General features: G+C 42.0%; 1 protein-coding gene across 1 annotated transcript; it reads right to left on the bottom strand.

The window, feature by feature from the left end:
• Nucleotides 1-6: 6 nt before the first annotated feature.
• On the bottom strand, nucleotides 7-18461 carry LOC308101412 (uncharacterized protein). Its single transcript, XM_080450833.1, has 9 exons — nucleotides 18307-18461; nucleotides 13901-14557; nucleotides 11443-11640; nucleotides 11276-11316; nucleotides 9311-9612; nucleotides 5492-5502; nucleotides 2312-2895; nucleotides 1862-2135; nucleotides 7-1621 (listed from the first exon to the last, which is right to left on the bottom strand). Exons 2-9 carry the CDS (start codon nucleotides 14546-14548, stop codon nucleotides 1208-1210), a joined length of 2472 nt encoding a protein of 823 aa, XP_080306959.1. The 5' UTR covers nucleotides 14549-14557; nucleotides 18307-18461; the 3' UTR covers nucleotides 7-1207.
• Between the last annotated feature and the right edge of the window lie 114 nt (nucleotides 18462-18575).

Here is an 18575-nt window from a genome sequence, read left to right as displayed (position 1 = left end):
GAAGAATGAATTTTATGAATGAATTTTATTTGTATAGCGCTTTTCCAAACAAAGTTACAACGTGCTTTACATACATGTTAAAAACCGCAAACATCAGCAAGAGAAAAAATAAGAAAACATAAGAAAACATAAACAAAAACATAAAAACATTAAAAAAAAACAGCATTTAAAGTCAGTCCATAAAACAATCCTTAGGAAAAACACTTTATATACAGATGTGTTTTCAAAAGTGATTTAAAAGAGGACACTGACTCTGCTAACCTAAGATCCGAGGGTAGGGCATTCCAGAGCAACGGTGCCCGGGCCGAAAAAGCCCGGTCCCCCCGTGTGACAAAGTGTGTTGTGGGAGGATCCAGGAGGGCCCAATCCGAGGATCTAAGCTGGCGAACTGGCTCATGAGCTTTTAGCATGTCCACAATGTAACTGATGGTAACCTTCAAAAACAAGTGCAAGAAAAATTGCTTACATACAGAGTAAGTACAAATCAAGATAAAAATATTTTTAGACGTTTTTAAAAAGTACATACGTCTGATCAAAATACATGATAATCAAACAGAAATCAGTTGGTTTCTACATAGTTTGTTGGCATCTAGATGGTAAACTAGGGGGTAGTTTATGATGCATCATTATGACATAGCTCTTTCAAATTCACTACCGCTGCATCCTTTTCTATGCAGAGATTGCTGGGGCTAAAAGCACTGCTAGTGACACCTTGATGCCATGCTGCTCTTTACACCCAACCAGATCAACGTGATTTGAACAGACCTCAAGGCCCTTGCACACACATTCTGTTTTATTTGGAAGGGGAAATAACAGAAAAACATTTCAAATGAACCCACACTTCTCTACGAGCTCTTCCATACCTACTAAATTGCCATCCAATGAGTGGCTGTGATGGTACATGATTTTTATCAAACAAACCCAGTTCGATTCCTGTGTTTTTTTTCGGATGCGATAAAACAGATTGACCAATAAAAAATTGCATCACACTCAAAATGCAAAGACCCTTAGAGCCCCAAAAGATTTCAAGAGACACAAAAGGAATTGCCATAATTGAAAAGCTAAGTGTCTTTCCAAAGTGTCTCTAAATCAGAAAACAAATGACCATCATGCAACAGGCACAGAGCAAGTTCAGTCAAGAAACTGAGAATAACAAGTGGTTGTTACGCCTGCAGTGTGTCACAGTCACGTCAATATAACAACCTCCTTAGCGTTGGTCGTCGATGCTAGCCAATGTCATTAGCTCAGAACCGGCCTTATCAGCCCCGGTGCCCTTACTGTCAGCAATGCTGTGCCCTATTTCCGTATGTTTGGCTCGGAACGGCTTCGCCAGCTTAACGGACAGCGAACGAAGTGCTGAGCCCTCGTCCACAACGGAACCGCTGCGGCTGGTGGTACGTGTCCCGCGCGAGGACATCGAAGCGTTCCTAGATTCTGAGTTGGTCCCCTCGAAGAACCGGCCCATGAAGCTGAGGCCCGCCTGGCGGATGTGCGAGCTGCCAGCGAACACGTAGAGCACGGGGTTGATGGCACTGCTGAAGTAGGCGAAGGCCGTGACGTTGGGCCGGGCCGTCGTAGCAGCACCGACCAACGTGGTACTGCCATGCAGCAGACCCACCACCTGGAGACGAGAGGACAGCACACAAAATGAAGTTTGTTGTCCACGTACGGAAACTTTCTCACATGACAAATACTTAGTAAATAGGGTTAAAAGTGGTATCTTTGGCTTCACTGTGGCAGAATTCAAATTAAAATAGAAGGATATAGCATATGATAAATATGAATGCAATAATTTGTTGTTTGCCGATATACAAGCTATTTTCTGAAGGCATATTTTTCCAAAGACAAATACACACAATACCTCTATGATGTTGGTGATGTGGTAAGGCAGCCAGAACAGGGCAAAGGTACTGAGGATGAGGAGGATGAGACGGTTGCCCCGCCCTTTGCGCTGGAACATGGCACTGCGGAGACGGCAGATGACGATGGAGTAGCAGACAGTGATGATGGTGAAGGGCAGCAGGAAAGACATGACCGTCTCAAACAGGTACTGGAAAACACGATGACCATCACTAGCCCAGTGCGGACGGCAGAGTCTCAAAGTGACGTTTACGTACATGTAGGGTTGCACCACGCTGTAAATAAAACAATGAACAGTAACAATTAAGTAAAAATTCAGGATACTGATAAGATGCACTTATTAATTAACTTTATTTGAAATCAAGCTGTAACGTGTTGATATTACATTATGCGTTATGCATTATTACGTCATGTTTCACATATACATACACACAAACACACGATACCTCACCTGCGGTAGAAGGGCATGGGCAGTGACAGGACGAAGGCCATCAACCAAACTATCAGTAAGATAATCATCAGTGAGCGTTTCGTGCGCATCCTCTGGGACACGAACGGCCGCATGACAGCCAGACAGCGGTCTGCACTCATCAGGCAGATCAGGTAGATGGACACATACATGTTCACACTGGACAGGTAGTGGACCAGCTTGCACACGGCCGGACCAAACTCCCAGCCTCGTGACGTTACCCCCGACAGGTAGCGTATAAACAGCGGGGCACTGAGCAGAACCAAAGCGTCCGCCACAGCCAGGTTGAGGACCAACAGACAGGTGACCGACTTCTTCTTCACCCGACACCACACCGACCACACCACGAACAGGTTACCGGGGAAACCAAGGACGAATGCCAGGCTCAGGATGCCGATGCCAACCTGCGCTGTAAGTGGGATGGATGGAGGTGAGGCAGCAGGTCGGACTGTGCTTGGAAGGAATGAACTGGAGCCATCTGGGAAACTGGTGTTCGCCATCAGGAAGGTTACGGTGCGGATCTGAAGGTGATGTGATTTGTGAACAGGCCTTTTTATGATATAGGCCTAATAGCTCAGACCTTGGGAGGGAAAAAGACAGAGTTGATCAAACAGGATAAGCAGCTTGTGTTATGTCATCATGACGAGTTGCGCCATGTGTTTTCTTCACATTTATCAGTGGTTCTTCTCACTTGTTTAACTAGAATCTGAATGTTGTCCTACCATAACTTAAGAAAGTACCACCACATCTGAGTAGTTGTTAAAGTTAGGACTTTGGAACACCATAATGTAGAGTTATATTTGGTTATTCAATGCAACAATCGTTTAGACATGAATAAATACATAAATAAATAAATACATAAATAAATAAATAAATCATTATAATAAATAAAACTACAGACCAGAAAGCTGTTATGAATTAATCCCCTATTCTGAATGTGTTTCAAATGGGGTTCAACTCTTTAAAATGTAAAAAATGTTAATGTAAAGTCAAAATGTTCTGAAACATATGTATCCCATTTTGGTAAGAAATGGACAAATTAATGTATAAAATGCTTCACATAGAGGCTAAGGCTTGAATTATGTCAAAACAGGGTTTTTTTCTCTTCAAAATAAATGTAATAATAATTAAATCACATCTGGATTTTTTTTCACAAATGTATAGAATCAACTGAAATGGACAAACATTATTTTCAGGCCAATGTGCAGAAATAATAAATAGCCTACATAGTCACAAAACAAAATTAAACAACAACTGAACTAAGCATAACTGAGAGATCCAAACTCTGACTATCAAATTGACCTCTTCTCATTAGAACTTAATACTGACCTTCTGTTTCTGACCTCCCTGGTAAAATGACGAGAAATACAGTAAATTCACCCAAGAAGTGTCTTTCAGGTTCTTATAGCTGATTTGTCTAGAGTCCCTATACGTATGTGGCTACTCTATTGTACAGTATGTCCCTGCCTGTTTCTGTTTCTCTGAGAAATGCATCATCATTTTGTCATAAAGATCACCACAAAAAGGAAATCTGTTGCAACTCGTATAGCCTACTTATGATGGGGCCACCATTTCCGTTCACATCCATGCTATGTGTCAACCACGAGTGGATAGCAGGACTGCACAGATTTGTTTGTGCCCTATAATGTAGACAACCCAATCACAGCCCCCACTTCCCAATCCCAATACACTCACAAACACACGCACACATGCACACTAAATAAAGAACTTATGACGGAATAAAAACACAATTTAGAAGTAAATAATATGGATAGTAATGGTTAATAGATAAGCCTATTTTGTTTTGACTGATTAGCCCTTTAAAAAGCCTATCAGGAACAGCAAGTTCACACTTGGAAATGATGTGCATGAGATAGAGATCGTAGTGGTCATGCCCTAAAAAAACATTTCACACCTCTCCAAAATTCTGAGAATCTGCTGCTGTGCATTGATAAAGCTGTTACATACTGCACTGATACCCTCAGTCTGAGGGTATTTATAGGACCAGCAGAGAGAGAGCTGGCGGTGCAAAGTTATAAAGGACTTTGATTTAAATGATCATTATTATAAATGCATATAACAAGCAGCACACCCATAAAGGCTGGGCTACACATAACCTTGGCGCACTAATATGTATGTGTGTGGTCAATAAAATGCAGAGTCTTTCATTCAAAACATTTTCAACTCTGTCAGCAGCAACCCACTGTAGCACTCAATGGGCTGCAGTGACACAACGAGCAATCTGCTGTATTTTATACAAATACATGGCTGTATTTCTCGATCTGAAATAGATTGAAGCTGATTTTGAACTTTTCCCAAATTTAAGCTGTTTATATTTTTGCCAGTGCCAGTTGCGGTCCCAAATCTCAAGTCTGCAGATAGTTTGGGTTTGCACATCCCCAGGTGTGGACTAGTGTTGTAGATACGCTACGCTAGTTAACTTACACAGCATGGTAGCTACGAGGTGGAAACCTCCTCATACCATAACATTTCGCCAATGGGCTTTAACGTTTTTAGATATTGTTTATTTAGAACTGTCAACGGCGAGGTTACATGGAGCAAGTGAGAGAAACATTGATATGTGGTCTAACGTCGCAGATAAGCTTAAAGGCTTGGTTTAAGTGTTGTACACAGTGTTGTGACCTTGCATAGGTATAGGCATGGTGTTTGGCCCTTGCATTTCGAGACATTGTTGGTCCTCCGGGGAGGGGTGGGTGGGTTTATTATTATTATTATTTTTATTATTCTTTTAATTAACCTTCTGTGTTGTTTTCAAGTTGTGTTTGTATCTTGTTTTTGTTGAAAAATGTATCCATTCAAACATAATTGTATTGCTGATATGATAATAAAAACAAATGATAACCAAAAAAAACGTACACAGCCCTGGGTAAGCCACCTGGCGGAGATATGCGGTACATGGAGAACCCCTAGTTTGCTATTTTTGTGCCTTTTGGGTCGGCACCTTTAATACTCTTAAAACGTTTTATTTGAGCATGGCAGTTCCCATGATTCTTGCTAACGCCAGACTGATACGGAAGGGAAACAAGATGACCTAGCCTAGCCTTTGTATTGAATGAGAGCAACAGAAATAAGAAGAGCACTTTCTCCTATGAAGGCAATTGTGCAAGTGCTCGGGCACACTTACTGTATGTGTGCACGTGCCTGATGGGAACCTTTAAAAACAAGTGCAAGAAAAATTGCTTACATACAGAGTAAGTACAAATCAAGATAAAAATATATTTTTTAAGTTTTTAAAAAGTACATCTGATCAAAATACATGATAATCAAACAGAAATCAGTCTGTTTCTACATAGTGTGGTTTGTTGGCATCTAGATGGTAAACTAGGGGGTAGAGTTATGATGCATCATTATGACGTAGCTCTATCAAATTCACTCCTAGGGCTGGATCCATTTTTGTGCCGTGATGGCTGTGGCTAAAAGCACCGCTAGTGACCCCTTGATGCCATGCTGCTCTTTACACCCAACCACATCAAAGTGATTTGAATCGATTTGGAAGAGGAAAGAACAGACAAACATTTTTAAATGAACCCACACTTCTCTATGAGCTCTTCCGCACCGCATGATTTTTTTCAAACAAACCCAGTTCGATTCCTGTGTTTTTTCAGATGCGATAAAACAGATTGACCAATAAAAAATTGCACCACCACACTCAATATGCAAAGACCCTTAGAGCCCCAAAAGGTTTCAAGAGACATAAAAGGAAGTACATAAATAAAATGCTACTAAGTGTCTTTCCAAAGTGTCTTTAAATCAGAAAATGACCATCATGCAACAGGCACACAGAGCAAGTTCAGTCAAGAAGCATTGCAGTTACTGGCGGCCTATCGTCGGCTTCAGCTCCACACTTCCATTTTCAGCCAATCACATACACTACTGATGGAGTGCCCCATTTAAGCGGATTGGTTTGCATTGCTTATTTGCTTGCTTGTTGTGTTGTGCTGCTGCTGCCCTTATAGCAGGTACTGCTCATCCTCTACCACCCCAGCTAGCACCTGTTGTTACGGATCTGCTTTTATGTACTACTATGAGGGGATTTGGAAGGCCTCCTAATTGGTAGGGTAGATGTACAGTAGTATGCTCCCTAAGAGTACCTCTAAAAACATTCATTGTCAAATCAAATACATTTATTGCTAATTTATTGTTAATTGAAAACGTTTTAATTAAATGTGTGAGTTGTCCCAACTGAAGTGGACATTTTGGTCTACAGGTGGGACCAGAGTCACCAAAATCACTAGGGTTTTCCCTGCACAGTTAAGTTTATAAGATATGTTGTGAAGTTGACATTTTGCCCTGAGGGTGGCACAAGAGGAAAGGGCTTGGGGTCAGGGTTCCGGGGAGCATGACTACACTCATGATCCCACACTATCATGGCACTCTACCCTTTAGATTTGAGATGTGTATGGACATTTTGACCTAATGGTTTGTGCTAGACGAAAGGTCATGGGTCACCAAGTCAGTATGGGTTCATCCTCTGGGAAGCTTGAAGATGCACAGAAAATGACATAAATTTCAGAAATATGCCGCTTGGGACCAAAGTTGTCCGACGTACAGATCGACTGACCGATAGCGCCATCTTTAGAGCCTCGCCACTGGCAGAACTAAAAACTGAACTCTTACTGAAAGAGGTTGGAAGAGAAGCCCAGGTGTTGTGGAGAGGTGGAAAATGAATGATGCATGGGTTGTGAGTGATGTAATTTTAAAGGGGAAAGGATCTGCTGCTGGATAGAGTTTTCTTTTTTTTAAAGATATTTTTGGGGCTTTTATGCTTTTATTTGGACAGGACAGTAGGCTGACAGGAAACGGGGAGAGAGATGGGGGGGAGACATACAGCAAAGGTTGCCGGGAACGGGCTGGATTACCAGCCTATGTGGCATGCGCCTGGAACGCCAGGCCAGCGGACACCCTGGATAGAGTACCTTGAGGGGAAGTGTTTGTAGAGTGCTGTTGCTTAAGCCCTGAATCACGGTTTCCTCATAAACAGTCTAATTCCTTGCCGCAGGCCTCTGGTGTAACTGTCTGACAAATTAGCTATGGTTTTCCTGTTGCAACACAAACGACCTGCCTCATCTCACAGTAGAACAGTATGTTTCTAAGTGCCAGATTGCATAAACTACCTTTGTCATCTGTCCTGATTAGCGGAGGTTGTGCTAATATACCGTACTTCATCTTACAGTTCTTTTCCCCCCTTTGTTCAGTCTAGTTTTCGCCGCCGTCATATGTATGTGTGTCTTGTCTGTGTGTGTCCGTGGCTAATCTCGCAAACAACTACACTGGTGATCAGCATAACATTTATTGCGCACACTACCAGCTGGCCAAGGATCTCAGATCCACCGTCCCGCCACTCCAGGCTGGCCACTATGTAGTGACTTTTTCTTTTTTCATATTAACATCCAAATATGGTGTTCCACTTGGATTCATATTTGAGTGTCGTGCGCCACTCAAATGCAAACCTTACAAGCTCACAATGCATTGATTGCGGATGTGACGCGTTGTGAGCTTGTAGGACGTTTATTTTCGGCGTGCAACACCGGTGTGCAATGGTGCATGAATTAGGCTGAAGACTGACGTCATATTGATGAAGAGAGATTCTTTGGCGGAGAAGTGCCCATCACTGAGTGCCCCTTTCTACTTTCTGATCTCCCTGCTCCATAAAGGCATGCATAACACGCACACGCACACGCACACGCACACGCACACGCACACGCACACGCACACGCACACACAGTCTGTAGTGGAACATAAGCTATGCTGAATCCATTATTTTATGTTTATATTTTTTACCTGGATGGATCCCAGGATGTAATCCATTGTCGAAAAACAAAGAAATTATACTTTAAAATGAATTAAAAGACAAACATTGCACTAAATTAAAGTATCAATGTACTATATTCCCATTTGATAAGTATAATTTGGCATTTTCACTATTTTGGATCATGTCATCAAGCTAAAGGGGTTACATTTATTGTTGATATGTATCCTCTTTTGCAGTTCCCGTGTTAAAAGAAATCTTTATTCACAAACATGTTGTTGTTTCTTTTCTCTCTGTTTTGGCAGTTCACGAAAAAACGAAACAAAAAACAGCAGGTATATTTTAAAGAACCGCACTGAAGTATACATAACTTGGTGACTGAAAAAACATTCTGTGGTCACCAGCTCTGATCATGTAGCATGAAATTCATTGTTCACTTAAAGTCTGTTCAGACAGTTAAACCTGTACAAAAAGTAGAAAAATACTAACAAAACGACTGTAGGAAAGTGGCAAATATACACGTCGACCAGTTTACAATTTCCCACGCCATATGCACTGTAAACATGACTTGAATTTTGACCAGGCAATGAAATGAGTACATCCTGATTGTGACACTCCTTTAGAAAGTTGTGGTCAGAAGGTCATATTATCTCCAGAAGTGTCCAACAGTTTCTGTGTTTCTCCACATAAGTTCAAGCTAGTATGAAAATGTATGAAAAGGATCTAGTCATTCAAATAATTCAAAATTTCTATATATCTTACCCACAGAGTAAAGAGAAAATATTTCAACAGAATCATCAGAGGCCTCAGAGGTAAATGAAGACATATAACATGAAGTTGCATTGTTGAATTTTGTGGTGAAGTAAGTTTGGAGAAACCGTGAGAAACCATATTGAGACATATTGAATATTGTACCTTTTGTGATGTCACTTTAAAATCCTATTGCCCAGCACCCTGATGCCAAGTCAGAGTCAAGGACGTGTACTTCCCTCTAGTGGTCAAATGGGGAACTGCACAGCATGAAGCTTCCATTGGCATAAGGTTCAGGTTCAAGGTGCAGCAATCAGTATAGTTCCATAAGCTTTGCCTTGTACACCCATCATTTGTGCACGAAGCTTGGTTACACGCATCTGCACGTTGCACAAAGCACACAGCCTTACAGAAAGTCCACGGTGCAATCTGGGTTTCTGATATATCAACCCTTTATTTACCATTCTTCAAGGGTTTCACGTTGGAATTGGCGTTGGCGCTGGCGCTGGTCGTCGAGTCTGGATCTCTGTCCTTCATCATTACAGCGTCCGCGTCCTTGTCTCGGCTGTTCTGGCTGTTCTGTCGGCCCTTCCGGGTCCCTGAGTCCAGGCCCGTGCCCTCGAACAGACGGGCCATGAACGCGAACCCATCCCGACGGATGTACGACTTCCCAGCGAAGGTGTACAGCACAGGGTTAGCACAGCTGCTGATGAAAGCCACGGAGGAAGTGACGGCGCGGTACTTCTTCCAGATGTGATCCAAACTGGTGGATGGAGATGTTGAGGAGAGGGGCAGACAAATGTGACATTGAAGATTAATGTATGCATTGCATTACATTATACATTGCATTATATTATGACATAATAAATTGCTATGGAGTCCATAGCACAAGACACATGTGTTAGCTCTGGTCCATAGCGTTAGAAGGAGTTCTCCTTAACGCTATGGAACGCCTTCGAGCCTTTGCGCACGCACTACAGGCTGTGCAGCCTCTCGTCTGTAGTCAAAATAAAAAATACACTTTCACTACTCACCAAAACAAAGACGGTTTTAGGGAGTTGAAAGCCTACTCTACTTAGTGGGAACACTCTGAGCCCCCCACCTCACGTCTAAAATACACTTTTTGGCCAGAAAATAAAATATTTCACCGGAAGATTTTTTTTCTTCTATTCTGGTCAATAGAAAAAAATCCATTGACCAGATCTGTAGGGGGCGCAGTGGAGCAACCAAAAAAGTTTTTCCTTCCGGTGAAATATTTTCTTTTCTGGCCAAAAAGTGTATTTTAGACATGAGGTGGAGGGCTCAGAGTGTTCCCACTAAGTAGAGTAGGCTTTCAACTCCATAAAACCGTCTTTGTTTTGGTGAATAGCAAAGGGAATGTTTTATTTTTACTACAGACGAGAGGCTATACGCAGCCTGCGCTGCCGTGGGTGTGAGGGTATGGAAAGTCCCATAGCGTTAAGGAGAACTCCTTCTAACGATATGGACCAGAGCTAATGTGTCAGATGTGTAGATGTGTCACACGACTACTACAAGCTAACATGTTGCATCTGATTTTTTTATAGCAGGGGACACCATCTTACTACTGAGCATAAATAGGGTTAAGAAATGGTTGGCTTAAACACAGTGGACACAAATGCGTTTTGGTGATATTTCTAGCCATTTCACATTCAGTGATTCACAACGTTTTTCATTTCAAGGACCCCCAGGTTGTTATGCATTGGGCCACGGACAGTGCCGGGTTTATAGGAGTTGAGGCCCATGGGCTAGAGTAATTTTCGAGGCCCCCATTCGCGGGACACATGCACGCGCGCGAAAAAAAAAAATTGATCATAAAAAAAAAAGTTTCACCAAAAAATCGGAAGCCCCCCCAGTTGGAGGCCCGTGGGCTGCAGCCCACCCTAGCCCCCAACGGTAAGTCCACCCCTGGCCCACGGACCCTCATTACATACAATTTTATTTTTATCTCTGGCTCCAATGAGGATCTCAGACTTCATGTGGCCATCCTGTGACTCAGTGCACCTGACAAAAACGTTGCGTTTTTTACCACTTAAATAAATACATATTTTGGGAGAATTTATACGGTGTGCGCCGTGCAGACCTTCTCCTTCTCTACAGTGTTGTTATACCTATTTGATTCAGCACCCGTCGAAATAGCCTTGTGGATGTGCGTTCACCTTTTGGACTGCATCATGTGACTTCTACCAGCTATGACGTCAGTCATCTCTGACATTAGTCATCTATGACATCAGTCATCTATTCTATGACATATCTATGACGCAACTTTGAGGCAAGGATTCAGCCTGATCTGAGCCCCATTGACTTCCATTATGTAATAAAAGTTCAATATTTTAAAAAGTATAAAACATACGCAAAAAAAGATTTTGTGAAGCTACAAAGTTAGCCTACTGGCACGTTGTACATACCTTTCCTTTATGGAACCCTCGTTACATAGCGCTGCTGCAATCTGCAAAGACAAGAATGAATTGAATGCTTTAAAAAATATATCTTAATCTTTGTATTACTATACACGTAGATGAGAGCCTTAGAAATCGTTCTGTAACTTCTCTTCCCTATTTAGCACCCAACATACCTGCACCATGTTGATTATATGGTAGGGTAACCAGAACACACAGAAGGTCACCACAATGGCCAAGATGAGCTTCTCACTGCGGATCCGCCGGCGAAACTTGGTCTGTCGGATCCTGCGGTAGATGCAGATGTAGCTGCCAACAATCACCGCATAGGGGAAGAATCCTAGCACAAGTTCTAATCCGTACTGGAGAATGGTCTGTTGAGAATGTGCAGAGAAGTTTGTCAGTCGGGGCTGTCAGTCAACACCACTGATGCATGGTCAGTTACAATATGTGTTAGATCATTTTTACGTTTGACACTTAATGGGGGTGTAGGTGATATGCTTTGGCTAAATAGCTCTATATTCTGAGAGTAATCACTGTTTTTTCAGTAACGGGTATTCCCACGTTTTATGATACTTTCAGGTTAGGATACCAATTTAATAAAATCAGGAACTGAAAACTGAAAATGGAACACTATAAAATTGAAGCTGATAAATGGGATACGGTCTCCTGATTGAAGGAAATAGGCAACCCACCTGACAATTTATTTATTTATTAAAGAGCTGGATAGATGGGAAGACCCCTGTTACTGAACAAACACTATAGCAATGATTACCATCAGAATATAGAGCTTAAGCTTTTCACAAAAAACTTTTATTTTAACAAAAAAATCACTTACACTAACTTTAATTTAAAAACAATAATCTATCAATAAGGTTTTTGTGTTTATTTGTATTGATTTGTTTGCTTATACGTTAAATGTTCTCAAATAAAATATCGGTCAAAACATCTGTAATCCGTGGTCTTGGCGAGGATTGGCATCGGACCTAAAAATCTGGGAATGATCGAGGCGTAACTAGATTATGAGTCTGATTTTGAGTAAAAGCTATGCTTTTAGGAGGACCGGTTTCTGGACTAGGAACGACCTGGAACCACGCTTCACATTTCAGGACGGGGCAAACGCCACGGGATCCTGACTTTGTCAATAATTATGAGTTTTGCTACAATTGATGCCCATTCCATTAACGGCAGGAGAATGACATTGCTATCACTTTGGTGAAACAAGATTTGGTGGAACAATGGACTATGGTACTTTGAGGCCATGAAGAAGGACCTTTTCGGAGCTTTATTTCTTTTATGATCTGTACCTGTATTTTGTAACTGTATTTTTGTATACATGAATGGACTTTCTCCCTGTGCATTTTTGTTTTGTTGAACTTCTACATGTCGTTGGCCGGAAGGGTGGTCGTGGCTAATTGAGCTGGGCTGGATGGGAATTTTCCTGTGAAGTTGAATATGGGTTTTTCGCCTATCCCTACGATGTATGCCATGAGTGTTGTTTTGTGAAAGGTTCTTCAAATGTTAAAATGGGGGAAATGTCAAGGATATTTGAATATAAACAATAAAGTGAACTAGGTTGTTTTGATGCTTCCTGTTTTAGGACTGGTTGGCACCCTTGTGGCTTTACCTGCTAGACATCATGTCTCCTAACAGAGACATTTGCATTATTTTGTTTCACTTCACATGCTAAGGTCACAAATTAACAAGTCTGAGGATGAGCCAAGTGATTGTTCCATGTGGGAGAGGAGGTCTTTGAATTGTTTGAAGTCACTTGTATAAAACCTGTGACCTTACAGTGTGTTCTTTGAGCCAAACTGGATGTTCCATTGCATGATTTTGTTGTGTAAGTTTGCTCCTTTTACTCGAGTAAAATCCCTCATACTTGGAATTCTGAATTGTTGTCTTTGCCTCATTATGTATTTATGTTTTTGAGCACCCAGTACAGATTCCCCTTTGACAGTATTTGATAAACTAACCTATACATTATTGCTCTGCATTTGTCATTACCCCTGGCAACTACGGACAATGATGAATGCTCAAGTTATAATCTATATTAATGGTTTGCAATTGGTATTTTAAAAATGTAACTTTCCTCTTCTACCTCGGATTTAACCCCGCTTTACTACGCAAGTGCATACGTTTTTACCATTGAGCTAATAAAGCCTGCCTGCTTGCTCAAGGGATAAATTAAATTTTGACCATCAGGTCAAAATTCATGTCAGATCCTGTGTCTAGATGACCTTTGACACAATCTCAATAGAAGAGCACTGAGACAAAATACAACCACCCCAATTGTATACGTTATATATAACATACTCACCATATAGATTGACCACAATTAAGATGTATTCACTAAAGAAATGTTACATAGTGCCGCTTTAAGGGCTTTTTATTTTCAAATTAGCTAAAGCAAAATTGAGACACATATTGTATTATCAATGTACTGTGAAGTGTTTTTAGTCCAGATGCTCTTGTTACTATGTATTATTAGTTAACACAATATTCCTCTAAAAATGTTTTGTCAGCCCTGTCAAAACCATTCCATGAGTCATGACCCACTACAGGTTCCAAAAACCCACATATTGAGAAACACAGCTCTGGGCGCTTGCCTATACCCTTCCCTCGTTCACTCACTTCTTGCCACTTGTCATGGAATGAAGCACACTCCAGCTGCTCCTTGTCCTGAGGCTTGTTCTTCTGCTTCCTGTAGATGATAGCTGGAACAGAGGTGGCCAGCACTAGGATCCACAGCCCCACCAGCACCCGCAACACCGTCTTCCGGCGAGCGATGGCGCCGATGCGCTGGGGCCACACCACCGCCACAAGGCGGTGGAGGCTCATCAGCATGATGAGGTGTATGGAGGCGTACATGTTGGCCAGACAGAGGTAGAAGAGGACCTTGCACATCACGTTCCCGAACACCCACGACTTCCGCACCAAGTAGACGATGAAGAACGGGGTGAGGGCCATCAGGGAGCCGTCGGCGCAGGCCAGGTTTAGGATGAGGAGGGTGGTGACCGAGCGCTTACGGGCCCGCGCCAGGATGCTCCATATGATGAAGAGGTTGCCGGGCACTCCCAGGAGGAAGACGAGGCTGAGGATGAGGGCGCCCACTGTGGTGGAGGACGTGTCATTCACTATGCCTCTGCCGTCCAAAAAGCCTGGTGTGGTAGCGTTGACAGGCACGGCCAAGGGGGAAGAGGTGACCAGAGCTCGTCGTGAGTGGTTAACAAGGGACCCAGTCACCTGAAGGAAGGCAGCGCCTTTGTTGTTTTGGGACATTGTAGGTAGCTGCCAAAGAGAGAATGTTGGTCATTAGTTTTGATTTGTTTCAGTGTAACTAAGCAACATCATTTCCAAGGGGCGGTTACAAACAGATTCAAGGGTCACAGTAAAGATTTTCCCACTTTGAATAGTGGGCTCTGATTCGTCACCCACAACTCTGGGGTGAGCGAAATGTAATTCAAACTGAGGAGTGCCAGACCAAACTGCCCAGGGCAAGAGGGACAGCGAGTGCATTTTCCGGCAGCGGCTGCTGCCGGTGGCGGCGGCGGCGGCGCCGGCTGGAGCTGCCGGTGGCGTCAGCTTTGGGAGTGTGCTGCGTTTGTGTAACGCAGTCCCCACTAATATTATTTACGATTCTGTGCCTATCGGTACATAACTCGGACGCCGCTTAGTCGAATAGCAGACCATCGGCCGGTCGTCGCGGGCACTCGCGCCTGGAGGCGCTCGGGCGCGACTCCTTGGCCTCAAGGTCTGCTGATTCGGCGCGGCTCCGTCATGGTCCAAAACTATACTTTATCGGCGGAAAAAGAAGTTGACTGCCGCTCCTCCACCGGCAGTTCCGCGACTGCCGCTCCTCCACCGGCAGTTTCCGCGGCAGTTCCGCTGCTCCGCCGGCAGCTGCCGCTCCTCCACCGGAAGTTCCGCGGACGTTCCGCGGCTGTTGCCGCTGCCGGAGAATGCACTCGCTCCTTCTGCAGGGCAATTCGTTTTACGTAGCTGTGGCAGATTCGTCTGGTTTCCAGGCCAATTGCATGTCTGTATAATGTGTGTTCTTCAATGGTCAGTAAAGGATGGTAGATCGGTGTACTTGTGTGTGATTTGGTAGGCAGCAAAGAGACCAAATGAGAGACTATAGTGGCCACAGGCAAGCCACTACCGATCAGGACAATAACATCTTCTGTAGGTGAGGATTTTAGAAGCTTCCCTGTTTGACCTTGTGCTTCTAATTATCTTTTGAAAATGTCCCACACGTGCCCAACTTCCCCTCAAGATTAATAACATTTCATCTTATAATGTCTTATGTTATATGTTATGCTATATCTGCTACTTTATTTTACAGTATGTCATTTGGTCTTATCTGATCTTATTCATAATGAGGGCTGCAACTTTAAATTATCTTTTCTGTGTTTGTTGGACAATTTCTCAAATTGAAACGAATCAACAAGAAAATGTTGAAGAATTGTTTTATAATCGACTAAATCAATCGATGTAGTCGATTAACCACTTAAGCCCTATTTTATACTTTGACATAATGTCACACAAACATAGCGGATCTACAAGCTTGTAGATCTGCAATTTTTTGCAATTATTTTTAAATAGCAAAAATCTATAATTTTTTTAATAGTTGATAAACATCAATTAGTTTGATTAACCGTTGCACCCAATTAATCATCTCTTATGAAGGAGCTGGACATTGTGGCCACTCATACATCGCCCCCCCGACGTAATTTCTCGGCAATATCCTTCCACGCTGTAACACGCCAAGTATTTAGAATCCAGACACATGTACTATGTGCTGACTAACCGAGGGCCCATCTGTAAAGCCTGCAGCATTCTACTTTTTGAGAGAAGACACTTCAGTATAACGTGGGAGTGTGTCGTAAGGGTGGCAGGTTGTAACGGAGAATCTGTAGCTCTTCGACAACGAGACCAGACACGAGTTCAGCAGTTCCTTAAACCACGCCAGTGGTTGAGAAATAATTTAGTGTCAAGACACATTCTTTTTCACACTTAAATACATGTTAGTCCGCTCTTTCTTTTGCTATGTACAGTATAGATATATACAGTAGGCTACATCTCTATCTCTCTCTGTTTCTGCCTCTCCATATTATTTAACCGTATATATATTATACACTATGTAACTCGTTCTATGTCCCCCCCCACAAAAAAAATGAATATGCAAACATGAAATTTTATTAAATGTCTAGACTGCATCCTAGAGGACGTTGTCAACCATCATCAAGTGAAAACAAATGGCAAAATGCAGGTATGAGTATTGTATTTTTTAACTAGTTTTTGTTTGCAGGTAAGAAGCCCTTGCACGTGTCATGTACTGTCAATCACCCTATTAGCTCTCAACTGTATCATTATTGGCATGTACTTTCTTTTAAGTCATACAGAATGCATGTCATTGCTTGTCCAACATATCTTAACTCTTACTCAGTGAACCGACACACCTTCGGGTCCACTCATGCACAGACTGCACTGTGTACACTGCTAGTGCACGCCCACATACACACAAGCATGGAAAACTCTCTCCGTTTAAATCACACAAAAAACCAATGCTCCAACTGTATACACACCAACCAAGCCAGTTTGACAGAGAAACAACGAAACTTGTGTTTGTGCTATGAATTGTTATAGGGTTAAGAGAGCATGTTAACAGGTGTTGCAATGCAGAATTGAAACCCACAATTGTATGAATGATTGAAGGATTAATTGTCATGGAGATGGGTAAATAGAAATATGAACACATGGTCAGTGTTTACAGAAAGCATGGTCATACTACATTCATTGACAATGTCACTATCGACCTGACACCGGGTGAGTTCTGTTTAGTTGAGTCATGGCCTCACACACTACAACAAGAACGGCTCTGTAGTCGAGATGTTCATTGGAACTTAATGGACTCTGGCTTATAAAAACGTGTCCCTTTTTTCTTTTCTTTTCTTTTTAAGCATTTGTACAAATGAACTGAATTAAACTGAAGCCGAACTCTTAGTTAACCTGTACAACCTGTACAACTGACTTGAAGATATAATTGTCTACCAATAAAGGTCACACGTTATGATTAGTAAAACTGGTTTTAAAAAGAAGGTAAAGAAATATTTAATGGCATAGTACCTCTCTCCCATCTGCATCTGATTACAGTTAGTGTGTACAGTACCTATTGTGTCCGGTGGATGTATAATGTATAATGTTGTATTTGTGTGTGTCAGTAACTCTGTGCTGCTTTTCTTGGCCACATCGCTCTTTCAAAAGAGACTTTGTTTTGTACTATCTCAACAATGAGACTAACCTGGTTATATAAAGGTTAAATAGATAAAAGAAACAAAGAATGTAGTGGCAGCACGGAATGTTGATGTTGTGATTTTGTGGTCAAGTTCTGTAAACTAGTAGTCTGAGCTTACTTTGGTTGACTGTATGTAACTACCTTTCCTTTTATAATGTATTTTTTAATGATAAATAATGATGATGTTTCTTGTCTATTACTGTTATTTGATGTACTGTGAAATGTTGTGGATCTCGGGATGAGTAGTTATTTCAAGAGTAGTAGCTAATTGGGATGCTAATGAACAATAAACTGTGTAAAATGTGTGATTCACTTCCAGAGGAAGCCTCTTCGCAATAACTACTGTAAAATGATGGCTTAACCACTTAATCCCTAGTTTATACTTTGGCTATTCAAAAATGGCAGATAGGCTATTCAAGCAGACAATCCATTGCATTATGTCGTATTAGGAAAAATTGATGACAAGAAATACATTGGGACGCCAGGGTGAAACTGGTTAAAAGCTTGACACAAACAAATAGTAAAAGCATGAAAATGTAGATTTTTATGTGGCACAAAGTTGTGCCTATTTTGCTTAAACATATATATTAGAGCTATGCTTTAAGACCAATTAAACCAATTGAAGTCACTAAAATATACACTGGCTTGCCAATAGATAATACAGGTATATACCACAAATTAAACCACTGAATCTTTGGCATGGAAAAGCAAGTGTCAAGCAAGAGAGAGCCGGTATACTCACCAAATAATCACCACAGAGAAAAAGAACGCGTCACCAAGTCCTGGCAAGAATGAATGAAAATATTTTACAACTGTTGCAGTGTCTTGCCTTTCGCTCTTTCTTGCCTTAACATCCTCACCCACGCTGTTAGTGTGTTTCTCTCTGTCTTAATTACTCTCTCTGTCTCTCCACTGACAGCATAAGCTTGCTGTAACGTGCTGTGGACAGGAGGGTGTGTCCCTGGCTGCTATGTGGCCCGCCTCTGTCTCTTCAAACATTGTCCATAGAAT

This window comes from Gymnoscopelus braueri, assembly GCF_963280865.1.
Source record: "Gymnoscopelus braueri genome assembly, chromosome: 15".
In the NCBI taxonomy this organism is placed as follows: Eukaryota; Metazoa; Chordata; class Actinopteri; order Myctophiformes; family Myctophidae; genus Gymnoscopelus; species Gymnoscopelus braueri.
Note: the sequence above shows the minus strand (reverse complement) of the source record. Positions and strands in the feature narration are given on the sequence as shown.

Coding starts and splice junctions, on each gene's coding strand:
- LOC308101412 (XM_080450833.1), bottom strand. CDS start 14,548: ATGTCCCAAAACAACAAAGGCGCTGCCTTCCTTCAGGTGACTGGGTCC. Junction 11,641..13,900: donor TCCATGACAAGTGGCAAGAA/GTGAGTGAACGA, acceptor CATTCTCAACAG/ACCATTCTCCAGTACGGATT. Junction 9,613..11,275: donor GAGGGTTCCATAAAGGAAAG/GTATGTACAACG, acceptor TCCATCCACCAG/TTTGGATCACATCTGGAAGA.